A 15119-nucleotide genomic window follows, 5' to 3' on the forward strand; every position below is an offset into this window, starting at 1 on the left:
AATTTTATTTAGTTTTGTAGTTAGCTCAGTCGCTTAGTGCCTCGATTATTCTTCATTTTCTGTTCGCAAACTCGCCCACTCGTCAAGACAGAAGGGGAAAAGGGATCACAGTCAGGTGTTTATCCCACTAGAAGTGACCAGTTAGAATTGGCACCAGTTTTCTGCAGTTTCATCTGCTCAATGAAAGCAAGTACATACCTAGCTAGATCTTGTGGGATTGTGAGCAACATGAAATGTGCCTACCTACAGCCCCTCAAAGTCTTCCAGTTTTTTGTGCATTAACTGCTTAAAGAACCTTTTGGGCTTCTAATTCGCTTATAGCTTCCAACCGTGACATATGTACATACCAATCCACAACGATTCTTTCTTGATTGCCTGGACGTGCCCTGCCTTTTCGTCGCTCACCGCTGCATACTAGTCTTCTGATTCATTCTCCAAGCCGGAACGATGATATCAATGACAAATACGTACTGTTGCAGCAAACTCAGAAGCTAACAGCCTTTTCGTGGCACAGGGGTACACTGAACTTTGCTACGTTCACGTGATTTAAAATTTTATAGTAGGGTGGGATGTTCAAATGTTACAGAAGTGTGGTTGAAGGGTCCTACAGTGGGTGGAACAATGGCTGGTGCAGCTTATTACGAAGTTCGCTAAAGGAGAATACTACGAAAAGAGTGCTTAAAGCTGCTTCCGGACAAAATAAATATATACATTTAGCGTCAAAAATATGCATACCCTGACGTTTTGATGATTTTATTTATTTATATTTTCCATACCAAATTTTTCTTATTTTGAATTCAAATTTTTCTTAATTTCATACAGAACTCGAGATAATGCAAATAATACAAAGAAATTTTCATCGAAATTTTCAATTCTGCAATTCGATTTCATATAAAAATTTTGAGTTTGCAGTTTTGTACACGCATGTTTTTAAATAAAGGAAGATACGAAACACCCTCAGCGAAAAAAAGTTCTCAAGAATCAACGGTAAAAAATTTTCCCGAGTTACGTATGTATAAAATTAAAAAAAATAGCTCATAAAAAATTAAAAAATAAATAAATTTGGTATGGAAAATATGAATAAATAAAATCATCAAAACCTTGGGTATGCATATTTTTGACGCTGACTATATATGTATATAGGTACCTGAAGGTAGTGCCCGAGAAAAAAAAATTTGAAGATGGGAAGCAGGGATTCCCGATTCAGGTATGACTTCCTTGATGCACGCATGTGAGTAGCAAATACCACTCTAATATCGAAGCGCAGGACTGCCGAGTCACGACTCTTCACCGTCCTTACGGGACGAACCTATTGGCTCAGACGCTAAAAAGGTATAATCTACACTGAGCTCAGCTTAGTTCTCCATAGAAATGTAAGGTTATTAGTTAAATGGGGTTCTCAAATCGTTAATTAAGTACAATTTGAAAATTTCATTTTCCATCACTAGTACTTAGCAACACAAAATTTTTTTTTACGTTACGACATAATTCTTTAGTGATTATTCCATGTAATTCAGAAAACATTAATGTTTTGTGGTTTTTGAAAACAATTAAATTTTTTAGCCTTTGAAAACACATTTTTTTTATGAAAGTCACAAAATAACGGCGTATCTTTCATACATTCTAAATGACGCTTCCAATGCTGTCCACACAGCACAAATTTTCACAGCTTTTCAAGTGGGTATTTCCGTACGTCCGTGTGGTTTAAACTGCGACATGAATGTGGCTACTCAAATGCGCGCCATATAAATCAACTGGCTAACGTACGACAAATATGTAAAAGCTTGTAATTGAAAAGAAATTAATTTTTATAAATAAACTTAAGCGCTTAATTACCCGACTTATTTGGAAAAAATCATATCGTGCCAGTGACAAAGGAAAGTTAACTTATTGTTAGTCGCATTTTTCATCATCTACAATGTTTGTAAAATTTATTTGTCTTGCGAGCTTCGTCATTTGATGTGAATAAGACGTGACTAATGCAAAAAAAAACACACACAAAAAAACCAAGTGACATGCATTTTGAGATTCCCACATGTGACTTATGCGCATACACGTGTTGGTTGCTGCTAGATGTGTACATTAGGGTGGTCCACAGTGCATGTGAAAAAGTAAAGTTGGAATTTTAATGCCGCCACCCCTAGGATTGTTCTATACCGAAAAAAAATATATCTATATTATATATCTATAATTTTTTCCTAAAAAAAAAAATAGAGAGTGCTCAAAGCGCCCAAAGTTTTTCATGTATTTTATATGGGGAAAAACAACTCGGAAAACTCGGCTGCTATTCACGAGATTCCAAATAATAATACCTAATTGTTTCTTTAACTATTTTTTCATGGTAACTATATTTTATAAGTCCGCCAACACCCCCAGAAAATGCAATGGGGGGACCAATAAAAAATCGTTAATATTAAAAAATGGTCAAATAAACAATTGTGTATTGATACTGGCAGTCTCCTGAAGAGAACCACAGTTTTCCGATCGGAAAATATTGATTTTCAAGAATTCCATACCATTTCCACGAAAAGTTCTTTTTTCCCCATGTAAAATTACAGGGAAAACTTTGAGCACCTTGAGCACTCCCTAAATATTTTTTGATTTCAAAATAAAAAAATAGGTGTATACTTTTTTTCGATATAAAACAATCCTAGGGGGTGAGAGCATACAAATTCTTTACTTTACTTTTTTTTTACATGCATTTTTGAACCACCGTATTGTACATACATATGTACTCAAGTATGTTTTTTTTTGTTATTGTACATATAGTAAATTAGCGACACTTGTGCGCACAATTGCTGCCACTCGCTTGCACTTGACATCTTGGCTATTACGCTATGAGTTTAACCACCTACTGCACCTATGTACATTCGATGATACTCTGGCTTCAACTTCGCGATGCCGACATCGAAACGGACACGGATATGCCATTTTCAGTGTCGCTGCCAAACTGACTTGTCACTGCTTTGACAGCAATCATAAAGCTCATATTCACACAGTACTCTACCTCATTAATCTTGCTGTTAAATGAATTTTGTACGCATCATTACTTTGTCATCCTGCTGTGTACGCTGGCCGCTTACTTACGGCTATACTCTAGGCTCGTTTAAGTTCGAAAAATTTTCCAAAGTAGCTACACTTATGTGGCATATATGTATGGCGGCGGGTGGCAAACCCGCTGCTGCTCAAAAACCAATGCGGAACCAATACACCAAGTCCACCAACGACGTTCCACTTCAAAGCTGGTAGTATGTAGTCCCATTGAAGCTGTTTTTCAGTGTTTTTTTTTGTGCCTCGCGGCGACTTGTGCCACCTGCGCGCGCCTTTGTACAGTGCGCACTTCAAGAAATTTTTGTTTTTTGTATATTACCAAATAACTTCAGCTACTCATATTTGTTTATATTGGCTTGTAATTAAGACAAAATGCCGTTGGCATTTACAAATCGCTTCATAACAGCATGCACCCGTATTTAATTGGCAAACAACCAATATAATCGTATAATAAATATGGCCTTAAACAATTACTTAATCGCTTTGGTTTATAAGTAAAAAATAATACGCTTTTGTGAAGCGATTTTTTCAGTTTTATTTTAATTTGAATAAATATTTTTCTAAGCGCTTAAGCATGCTTAGCATTTTAAACTCAGTTGAATAAAAATTAAAAGGCAGAAACAGAACATCTGCTCGCAAAGTAAACATTTTAAGTGCTCTACATACAAATGATCGCAATCTGTTAAAAATTATATATGTATATTTTTTTATGAAATGCCAATAAATCGAAGTAGATGATGAAGTCGGCCGCTGTGGTGTAGTGGTAAGCAGTGCGCGCTTCCACTCCACAATGCCTGGGTTCAAGCCCTAGTCAAAGCAACATCAAAAAAATATAGAAAACGGTTTTTTTCTTAACAGCGGTCGTCCCTCGGCAGGCAATGGCAAACCTCCGAGTGTATTTCTGCCATGAAAAACAGCTTCTCATAAAAATACAATCGCCGTTCGGAGTCGGCGTAAAACTGTAGGTCCCTCCGCGTGACAACATCAAGGCGCACGCCACAAATCGGAGGAGAAGCTCGGCCAAACACTAACATATGTGTAAGCGCCAATCTATTATTATTATTATTAGATGATGAAAATGTAACCATACTTTTAAGTACTATTGCGTTACTCAAAAAAGCTGCTTGACTCAGAACATTCGAGCCAATTTTGTGCGGCAACCACTGCAGAAACAGAGTTTTGAATTTGTAGTAAGACTTACAAGGAATTCACTGATTTTTTCGGTTGAAAAAATTCAAAACTTAAAAATTTCTTTCCTTAAAAGTGTGACTGAGGACACGTCCAAGTCAAAATCTAGGTTAGTCTGGATAGCCTCTTGAGTGGCCCCCGTTACCACTTCCGAAAGAGCACCTTTTTGGCGTGAGTTTGACGAGCTCCTCGTTCCCAGTAATGCCAGTGTACCCCGGCGCCCAGTACAGGTGTACGTCCGTATCAGCATATTATTGAGGCAGAGCTGCGCTGCACTCAGCCACACCTCTTGTGGAAGTGCTGTGCTATTATAGTGCCTTTATCGCCACCCGACAATCAATATAGCGATTCGCTCGCTTTTTTTATGGCTAAAACTACAACTTTTTTACTAATTTTGAAATCTAGGGCTTATATTTAATACCCTCTGTCAGCAATTTTCATAAAAATTTGTTTCTAAGGCATACACAGAGCGAAAACCACATAGAAAAGAACAATAGTAAGAAGATGTCTCTATGGCTTTTCTTCAAGAAGAAAGCCTTCTTATTTTAGTAGGATTATCTTCAAAGCAATCTAAAAGAAATTTTTGCGATTTTTATTAGGTTACCAAATTAAAAGCTAAAATTTATAAAATTAAAAAAAAAAACAAGTCTGCGATGAACCGTTCTCGAAACCGGGACCTGCTGAGCCACTTATCCGGCTACAGTGGTCGCGTTATCAACACTACTTATTCTATTTAATAATGTGAATTAATTGTCATGGAATTTAAAAGAAATTAAAAAGTTATTTTAAAACTCTGTATGCGCAGAATGCTACCATTACTAGGGCCTTAACTGAGTTCAATAGAGGCTATAAATTTTTGTAGATTGATTTTTCATTTTCAAAAAATTGCTTTTTAAATTTTTTCAATCTTTTTACAAGCTTTTATTATGTTTCACTTGTGTATATTTGAAAAAGCCGTATTTATGGTCAGCTGTAGGTTATATTTGGAATGTATGTATGTATATTATTAACGTGAAACAGGATAACGGAAAAAATTTACCCGCTAGGTGGCACAATAGTCAAAATATTTAGAAAACCCGTATTTATGGTTCATATTAAGAATTTATACTACTTGTATGGAAAGGAATAACTCTACAGAAAATTTAGCCGTTAGGTGTTGCGGGCCGGTTTTTTTCTTTTTTTTTTTTATTAATCACTTATAAAAGCACGTCTTAAGTTCTTAATTTTTTTATTAGGTACTTGTTTATAAGTATGTAGTTTTGTTTACTCTTACTATTACTTGTATTCAAACTGCCAAAAAGAATTTTCACTGTATTCATTAGCTAATGAAAAAATAAAGAAAAAAGAAATAAATTAATTCAAGAGGACATCACATAACATTAAGAATAAGTTATTTTAACTGAGTTCAAGAAGACATTCCCTTCTGTTTAAAATTACGGGAATGATGAGTCACTCGCATGGTGTGTGATTTTTATACGTCATGAAAAGGCTCTGCTTTTCGATTGCTTAAGCTTAAAATATTAGAGAAAATTCCTTCCGGAAAATAAAATGCCTACAGAAAAAAAAGCTAATCATTTTCCTCCAAATAAATGGTGCGCAGTGTGGAAATTGAAATTTTTTCGTAGCAAATTCTAACATCTTAAGAACGAGAACAGCTAGCGAAAAAAATCAATAGCGTTTAATTCTTTTGAGATGGATAATTCAGAAAAAATAGTTTCGTTGGATAAACAAACTTCCTTGACCTGTCAAATGACCTTCAAAGAGAGTGGGTTTTAAATTTTTTCCTTTTTTGGCCTGAAAATAACCACGCATTGTTGCTGCTCTTGCGCCAGCCAAGGAATCCATTTCCATGGTCGCAGGCACCGAAAAACGCATTTTATTTTTTTTATGATTTCTTTACATGCTATTTTAAGGTAACAAAAATACAAAGCATCAAAATTTTCACTTTTTAAAAAGTTCACTGCATACTGTTTTTAGGTCCAACAAGGAACAAATTGAAAACCCCTTAATTTTAAAGGTCATTTGAAAGATCAAGGTAGGTGTTTCCAATTCTCTATCTCAAAGCCTTAAAACACTATTGAAATTTATTCGCCAGCTATTCTCCTTAAGATATTAGAATTTGTTACGAAGAATTTTCCATTTCCACACTGTGCGTATTGTTAAATAATAATAGAATTATATTTCTCAAAAAAATAATAAAACATGCGCCCAACGTGGGGCTCGAACCCACGACCCTGAGATTAAGAGTCTCATGCTCTACCGACTGAGCTAGCCGGGCAGCTGTGATGCGGTGGTTTGGTTTAGCAACGGCATTCTCACAGTTTGCACATGAATCGAAACGAGTTTTTTGAAGTCGTCAACTATTGGTATTATTAAAAATATGTATATTTTTGTTATACACATGATTTAAAATCGGGGTAGAAATAGAAAATTCTTAATTTTTTTTATCGACGGGTGCTATGCCATGGCCAGAATGCTGAAACGTTTAGCGACTATACAAACACAGGCATATTTGGAAAACTTCCCAGCCAGCAGAGAAATGTAAATTTTGCCGACAATGCTGCAGACACAATTCTCCGTATCCGGAAACGAATAGAAAACGACTAAAATTTTCATTCATTTTCGTATCGGGAAAACGTTCGAAACGCTCGAAAAGGATGATGTTATATGAAAGCAATAATTGTATTTTATTTGCTCAAGCTAATCATTGAAAGCATGCTTGCGTGGTCGACAGTGGCTCAGCGTGCAGAGGAGCGTGTCGCTATTTGTTAGCTTCCAGAAGGTGCGGGTTCGAATTCCGTCAGGCGCTTCCTTTATTGTATTTATTTCTTTATTTTTTTGAACCATGAAAAAGTATCTGTGAAGTGCAAAAGGTAAGCGTATTGAACGAAAAGTCGAATCAGACAAATTTCAGTAAAAAAAAAAAACAAAAAAGTGTCCGTTTCACAAACAATTCTCGGTACTTGTCTGTACATACGTTTCTGCCGCACATTTTAGGGCCGGTGGTAAAACGGATCATTAAAGTATCCGGAACTGGAATCGGTAAACGGACAAAAATTCACACTTTATCCACTTTTTGTTTCCTTTTTCGGACCGATTTTCGTTTTTTTTTCCTGGCTGGGTTAACAAAAAATAGACTACAAACTAATTATGTATGTACTCTCATACGTTTTCATGTTTTTCTTTTATGTCGGAATATATGAAGCCTTACCCAGGTACTTCTCAAATGCTGATGTCGGCAGCTGTAGTTTTAACATCCTCGATAGTATAGTGGTTAGTATCCCCGCCTGTCACGCGGGAGACCGGGGTTCAATTCCCCGTCGGGGAGATGATGCTAAACTTTATTTTTGATTTTATTTATTTTTATTTATTATTTTTTTATTATTTTATCTTTTATTTATTCGCCTTCTGTATGCTTATCCGGCCAGAATCGCTTACGCGGTTACAGCGCTAATCAAGAGGAAGACAATACTGTGTGCTCATAATTTTTTAACACAATGAAATACTCTGGAATTATTATAAAATAAAATCGCGAAAAAGGCAGGAAAAGGCACTAGGTGTTGCAAAAAAGGCAAAAAAAGGCAAAACAAAATAGCGCAAAGGCAGGAAAAGGCACTAAAAAAAGACAGAAAATACAAAGAACAATCAAAAAATACATTTATTTTAGAAATTTTTATATTACAAGTAAAAAGAGAAAAAACTATGAACTAGTTTCATTATATGAAAAATTTGTACTTTGAATCTTTGACTATTTTATCCTTTCGAGTTTCTAACTCATAAAACTTTAATCTGTATAGTTGTAGTAACATTGAACCATAAGATGCATTTCGAAGTTTTCTGGCAGCATTTTCATTCGATTTTCGCGAAGAAAAGCCTTGAATGTACTAAATGTGCGCTCGACGTAAGTTGATACAAGTGGAGCCCAATTTAAATATGGAACGTTTGAAACGTTCATATTATCAGGAATAAGGCCTTTTCCTCGCCCTTTACGCTTAACGCTTCTATAAGCCGCATGGGCATGTGTATATTTTTTAATCTTAAAAAAAAAATTGTAAATGCTATAATCGCTTTTTTAAAGGTAGAAAAGGCAAGAAAAGGCAAATATCTTGAAAAAGGCAAAAAAAAAGGCAAATATCTTAAAAAAGGCAAAAAAAGGCAACATCAAATGTGTATATATGGAATCAGGGAAAGCTAAATCGTGGACATTCTTAATCGAATATACTCTATCTCTTTAGCCGAAAAAAAGGCAATTTCCATAAAATCCGTTCCCTGGTTATAGGTTTTATAGGAAAAACGTTGCTCCATAACAGTTATTAGATGAGAAATATTTTTTATTTCGTCAATAAGAGTCATAACCCAACGTTTACTTTTTGCGTTGCCTGATAACTGTTTTGCAGGAGAAATATTTTTTCTGTTGCCGATAAAAGTTATTTCCCAACGTTTGTTTCTTACGTTGCTGGATAAGAGTTATTTTACAACTTTTTTTTTTACGTTGTCTGATAAACGTTGTAAGGACAGGATATTGATGAAGATGGAGATGGAGAATAAGGTAAAGATGATGAAATAAAAGTGAGAGAGTGAAATAACTATTACTCTTTATAAAACTCTTTAACGCTAACAGTAATTATTGTTCTTAGTTTAAGTAAAACTATTTATTTAATATTTTAATGATAAATAAAATAAAACATAAATAAATGTTTGCGTACAAAATATTTGTTGGTGGTGTTTAATTTTTATGTAAAAATTTGGTAAGTATATGAGCTATCGAAAAAGGACCATAATACAATTATTTGTCCTGATAAAAATCCATATATCAACAATGTAATATACTTTAATCACACCATTCGCCAAATCAATAAATAACTGTAACATGAAGAAAATGGGGTCATGGTTAAGTAAAAAATATCGAAAACGTTTTTCATAATTCCAGATATAGATGCCAATTACATAAAAAAAGCTTAACTAAAACCCCTTTTTAAATCCTTTCATTTGAAGGTCGTATTGCCGCATTTTATCATGCCCGTGTTTTCGTTGCAAAATTTCTATTTTTTTATTTTCCACAAACATTTTTCTCAGTGTATCTACGACCGCCTTCCCGGTTTCAAAAATTGCCAATTACCACCAGGCGCCCATAATAGGGAAGCAGGCGCCACCCGCAAAAATTTTTAAATTTTCTATTAAAATTTTGCTCAGTGTACTGGTCGATCGCCGGTCAGGATGCGAATTTCCACCAAAGCGGGGAGCTCCCTCAAATTTTTTAAAATTTTGTACTAAAACTTTTCTCCAAGCGCCCCTAATCGTAGAGCAGGCGGCTCCCGCAAAAACTTTTAAATTTTCCACTAAAATATTTCTCAGTGTACTCGACGACCCTCGGTCCGGTTGCTAAAATTCCCGATTTCCACTAGACGCCCATAATCGCAGAGCAGGTGGCTGCCGCAAAAATTTTTAAATTTTCTATTAACATTTTTTTCAGTGTACTTACTCCACGACCGCCGACCAGATCGCTAAAATTCCCAATTTCCACCAGGCGCCCATAATGGTAGAGCAGCGGCTCCCGCAAAAAATTTTTAATTTTCCACAAAAATTTCTCTCAGTGTACTCGACGGCCGCCGGTTCGGTTGCTAAAATTCCCAATTTCCACCAGGCGCCCATAATCGTAGAGCAGGTGGCTCCCGCAGAAATTTTTTCTCTGCCGGAAGCTAAAATTCATTGCATACTTTTAGGCGCCGGATGTGGAACGTGGCCGCGTGCATTTCAACGTGAATTTGGCAGGAAGTATGCGCTTTTAGGTTAGAATTCACCTATTTTACTACAATTTGAGCAATTCCGAATTTTCTTGACTTAAATCATAGAAACATGCTTATGACAGGATTCTAAATAATAAAAAAGACACAACTAAAGACATTTTTCATAATGAAATACATATTTTATTTATTGTTTCTGTTTACCCTAAGATTATTATATCATATATAAGATTAATATATCATATATAAGATTAATATATGCAACGTTTTTTATTCTAATTTATTTTCAGTATTTTTTAATAAAAATATAGTTCGTACTTCGCAAAAAAACATAAAAACTAAATCTCTAAACTTTGTGCAAAAGTCAGGAAAATTCAATAAATTTGCAACTTTTTATGATTTTAAGTATGGTGTAGGACGAACTATGTTTTTATAAAAAATTATCGAAAATAAATTAGAATAAAAAACTTTGCAGATACTGCGAACTGCATGTACATATGTGTGTAGTATTTATATTTAATATGTAAAGTTTACAAATAAATATGTAGTATTTTAGTTACTTAACTTTGTGGTCATGGCAAGGTTAATTCGCATTCCAATTCGTTTTCTGAGTATCGAAACTTCCTGTACGTAAACAACAAAAAGCCAAAAGTCGATGTTGTAAACAGAAAATTCTGCTTAAATATTTTTTAATTGTTAAAAAAATACTTTTGTGATTACTAATGACAATTTCGATAAAAATCAATAACTTGTTTCGCGTCATCGGCATATGCGTAAAACTAGAGTCAGTCACGCCGCTTTTGATTGAGACGCCGAGCAACGATACATTGAACGCTTGATTGAGCTTGATTATTTGTTTTTTTTTTCAATTTTATTAACTATTCATTTATTATTTACTTACACTTCACGTTAAGCGTGTATTGTTGTTGTATATACATTAGGGTGCATCACTTTCCATACAAAAAAAAAAAAAAATAAATAAAATGGTACTGCTTTCCCATCGAAATTATAAAATATATTATATTCTAGGACCTCCCGCAAAATATTTCGAAAAAATTTGTGGATTTACGTGAGCTGGACCGATTTGAAAATACCTTCAAAAATCGAGGCTTTTTATAAATAAAATTAGTATTTAAAAATATTTTTTTTTTGCAAAAAATCGCCTCAGATGCTAGTAAAGTTTCAGCTTAAATGGTTCTGCATAAAAATGTTTAAAAATTATGTCAACGAAACCAAAAACATATGATTTTTGGAGGTACGTATTTTCAAATCGACCAAGCTCACGTAAATCGTTTAATATTTTGGCGGAGGTCTTAAAATAGCATAGATTTTATAAGACCGGCGAAAAAGCTGAAACGTTTTTTGGTGAGGCTCCCTAATATATGTATCACATACATATATCTTTCACGTCAACTTTACCATATGAATTGACGCATTAGCGATGCAAAGTGCAAAATAAAACGCATTTTGAACGAGGCGATATGATGCGGTTCACCGTCGGCCGTCCATAGTGAACGATCCGAAGGTGTGGAAAATATATATACATAAATTGTATGCAATGAATAAATACTATTTACAACGCGCATTGGTAGCAATAAAAAAATTAAAGATTTTAATTAATGCAAACAGCTAGTGGAATTGTAAACTATACGCCTGCTTGTATAGTAAGTAGACGCATAAGGTGCTATATAGTTAGTACCTACATATGTATGTATGTATGTAAATATATACTACGCGCTGCGTTGCTAACGGGTTGAAGTCTACATTTGAAGCTGTTACAGGGCAAATTACGGTTTCCGGCGAGTTTAACTGTCATACAGATGTAGTGTGTGTGTGTGTGTTAATGTTAAGATAACGTTACTTGCTGCATTTAAATCCTTTCGCTAAAGATGTAACAGAATAAAATTGAATTGTAAATAGAAATTGAAATCCGCTAAAAGATATTGAAGAGGTAATTTTAAAATTATATGCATAGGGTGAGGACCTTCTTGCTTATTGAAAAATACAATTACTGAAAACGAAGGTCCTCAAAATCTCTTTGCCAAAAGTGGACGGGATTACCTTGAATCTTTCACTCGAGACGAAAATACATACATATGTACTTAGATATTATCCTTAACACACCTGATTGACCGTATGTGTACACCGCAAGCACTCTTATTGACCTCAATGTAGGCTGGTGGAAAGCAATGGATAAAAGTAGCAAAAAGGAAATAATCGAAAGGGTTTAATATGAACTTTCATCGAAAGTCGCCAAAAGTCTTCATAAATAATGATGCCGCAAAAGTTGCTCTTAAGTTAAGATAATCAATAAATGTGTCAGCAAGTCTATTATGAACGCGCAGTGGTCTTGAGTGAAAATATTTGGCCATAACAGAACCAAAGCTGACTTAGATACCGCTACAGATGAAATTGCGTCATTCTGTAACTTTCGCTTCAAGATACTTATACGATTTCCCACTTGGGAAGAATGGGAGGCTAGTTTGCCGACGAGAAACCATGGTGTTACCTTTTACTTCGATTGACAACACGATGTCGAATTTCAGAGTCCTTATCGAGCTCGAAGACTGACGTAAGGGCATGATGATGGCTGACTTGGTGAATGTTTACACAGATGGATTGATGATGGAAAGTCTCTTATTAATTCCTATAAGCTGGTGGACTATTATAGCATTTTGTAGGCAGAAGCTTTAAATAAGTATAAAAAATGGTGGAATTAGCACTAACCGAGTTAATAAACGAGATTAACAGTCAGGCTACGATAAATGCACCAACATCGCAGATCGCTTCCCCAAGAAGTGTGACAGAATGCAGCGCAGCTATGGCTGAATTATATGCTGATACGGATGCACACCTGTATTGGGTTCCAGAGTATACTAGAAAAGGGGAGGTCGACAAGCTCGCAAAAGAACGACGTTCTTACGGCAATGGAGTTAATAGAAGATGCGCCGATTTCCCTTCTTCTTCTTTTTATTTTGGCAAGTGCGGACATTGTGTTTGGGAGCGTCCTTTCTTTTGTTGTCCACCAATGGGAGCCGAGTCAAAGGATATTTTTACCGGAGCCTTGTCATCCATACGTAAATACAACATGCACATGCCAACACAATCGCCGATTTCCCTAAAAGCGGTTGATCCGGGGCACAGCTGTAGGCATAGCAGTTGTAAATCAAAACACTTCAATACATACATATTGCATTAGGGCGGGTAAATTTTTGACTATGTGCCTATAACATAGGAGGATTCTATGTGTAAGTCTAAGCAAATTTGCCGAAGAAATCATGTCAAGTTGGGAAAATAGGTTTCGAATAAAATTTAAACATTTTTAGTGTTGCGCCCTTTGGTAGAAGTTTTAAGGAAAAGATGATTGCAGAAATAGATTCCTCATACCAAAAAACCCCTTATACCGTGTTTTTATACAAAATTTAAGCACTTCTTTACGGTGCTACAACAAAATGTTAAGAAACTTATTTTCGCAATTTGGCAAACTCCAAATTGATTTTAGACCCATAGTTTCTTCAGCAAATTTACTTAGAATTACACGTAGATCGATTATTTGTCCTTTCAGCATTATAAAAAAAAGTGTTTTCTAACAGAGGTCGCCACTAGCTAGGTCATAGCTAGTCTCTGAGCGTACTTCTGCCATGAAGAAGCTTCGTACATAAAACTATTAGCTGTTCGGAGGTGGTGTTAAACTGTAGGTCTGGGCATTAATGTGACAAAATGAAATCGTAAATCAGCCATTGGAGGACTTTAGCATTAGAGGAACACTGAGCATAAAATGTTTATTTAATTTTTTAGTTGCTTCCCTTTTTTTACCAAACCTAATGATTTTGATTCTTAGATTTTTTCAACGCTATCTGTCAAGTGTCTAGCCTCTAATTACTTTCATTTTTTTTACAGCTGCGACTACTTTAGTTATGTTACATGACTTTTAAGACACCACATACCTGGTTATGTATGTATATATGAAATTCTTCTGCTCTGCTTATAAACATCCGAACCTCGAATATTCGCTTATCCGTCACTCTCTCGGCATGGGGCCGCATCCAACTGAGCAACTGAGCATCTCAATATTTTAGTAGTGGTTTAGTGCTTTCATTTAAATGCTTTATTTGGTTAAGTTTATTATGGGATTTTTTTTATTGCTGTTGATTGCCGTCTTTCGCGCTCAAAATCAGTACATTTTATTTATTTTAGCCGGATGTTTTTTTTTTTCTTTTTCGCACTCTCGCACTCCCTCGTTGTTTATGCTTGTTTGTTGGGGCCGCATACTATAGCCATAGTGCAGTACATCTTTGCTCGTCGTATTTTGTATTTTTTCGAATTATGTTTTCCTCCATCTCACGAAATGCCTGGTTGACTCTGCTGGCTGGCTGGCTGGTTGATGAGCCTTTGTCGGCTGCTGCTTCTCATTTGAGAAACACCGAAAAAAAAACTTATTACCAATTGTTGGTAGCAGGTTGTTTTCAGTATTTTATTAACCTTCGTACAGGCAACAGCAACGGAACGACAACGGCATCGGGCTAGTTAGTTCGTTAATAAAGCAACAACCCAAGCCAATCAAAAGGCAATCAAAACGGCAAACATTTAAAGCCGCATAGCACAGTAGCAAAAGTCGGCGCGGTAAAGGCAAGCCACCAACTACAATACTTGGCTAATAAAAAATTAAAAAAAATAAATAAATAAAAAAGTACACAAAAGAAAAAGTTAAGCAAGTTTACCCAGCACAAGCGATCGCGTAAAGCTATTGCAAATGTTTACATATATGTGTATAGTATACATTTAAATTTAACTAATAAAAGTTTATAATTTTTATTACACTGCACATTTAAAATACGAGTATTTAATTTGCGCTTTGAAAAGTGTTGAGTGTTAAAAAAATAAATTCGAATAAAAAAATCTCATAAACTTAAAAACATGTTACCGATACATCGACGCCACCAAGAACTGCTGCTGGACGCATTGCCACTCGAACGCACCGGCATCGATTTAGGGGAATTTAATAACAACATTAAAGACTATAACGGCTTTCATGCGTACAATGGCGAAACTGTGCTGGAACAGCTGTCGCTGCAAGAAAAAATCACAGCAGATTGCAGAACATTAAGGTTATACCGCCTACCGAAACAAAAAAAT

At 35.3% G+C, this 15119-nt stretch overlaps 1 protein-coding gene and 2 non-coding genes across 9 annotated transcripts in view; 2 read left to right on the top strand and 1 right to left on the bottom strand.

The window, feature by feature from the left end:
* Nucleotides 1–15119, top strand: part of LOC118744666 (NAD kinase) — a 62285-nt gene that overhangs the window by 42417 nt on the left and 4749 nt on the right. The window contains exon 1 of one of the 7 annotated variants that reach the window (XM_036477841.1): nt 14442–15091. The exons of the other annotated variants lie outside the window; for them this stretch is intronic. Within the exon in view, the coding sequence (XP_036333734.1) occupies nt 14901–15091 (191 nt within the window). The 5' untranslated portion in view covers nt 14442–14900. Of the gene's footprint in view, nt 1–14441; nt 15092–15119 lie in introns of those variants that run through there. 7 annotated transcript variants of the gene reach the window in all.
* Trnak-cuu lies at nt 6445–6517 on the bottom strand. Its single transcript has one exon. It is a non-coding gene; the product is annotated as a tRNA-Lys (tRNA).
* Nucleotides 7496–7567, top strand: Trnad-guc. Its single transcript has one exon. It is a non-coding gene; the product is annotated as a tRNA-Asp (tRNA).

Source organism: Rhagoletis pomonella, unplaced genomic scaffold (genome assembly GCF_013731165.1).
Source record: "Rhagoletis pomonella isolate Grant_MI unplaced genomic scaffold, Rhpom_1.0 Rhpom_scaffold_00008, whole genome shotgun sequence".
NCBI classification, from domain to species: Eukaryota; Metazoa; Arthropoda; class Insecta; order Diptera; family Tephritidae; genus Rhagoletis; species Rhagoletis pomonella.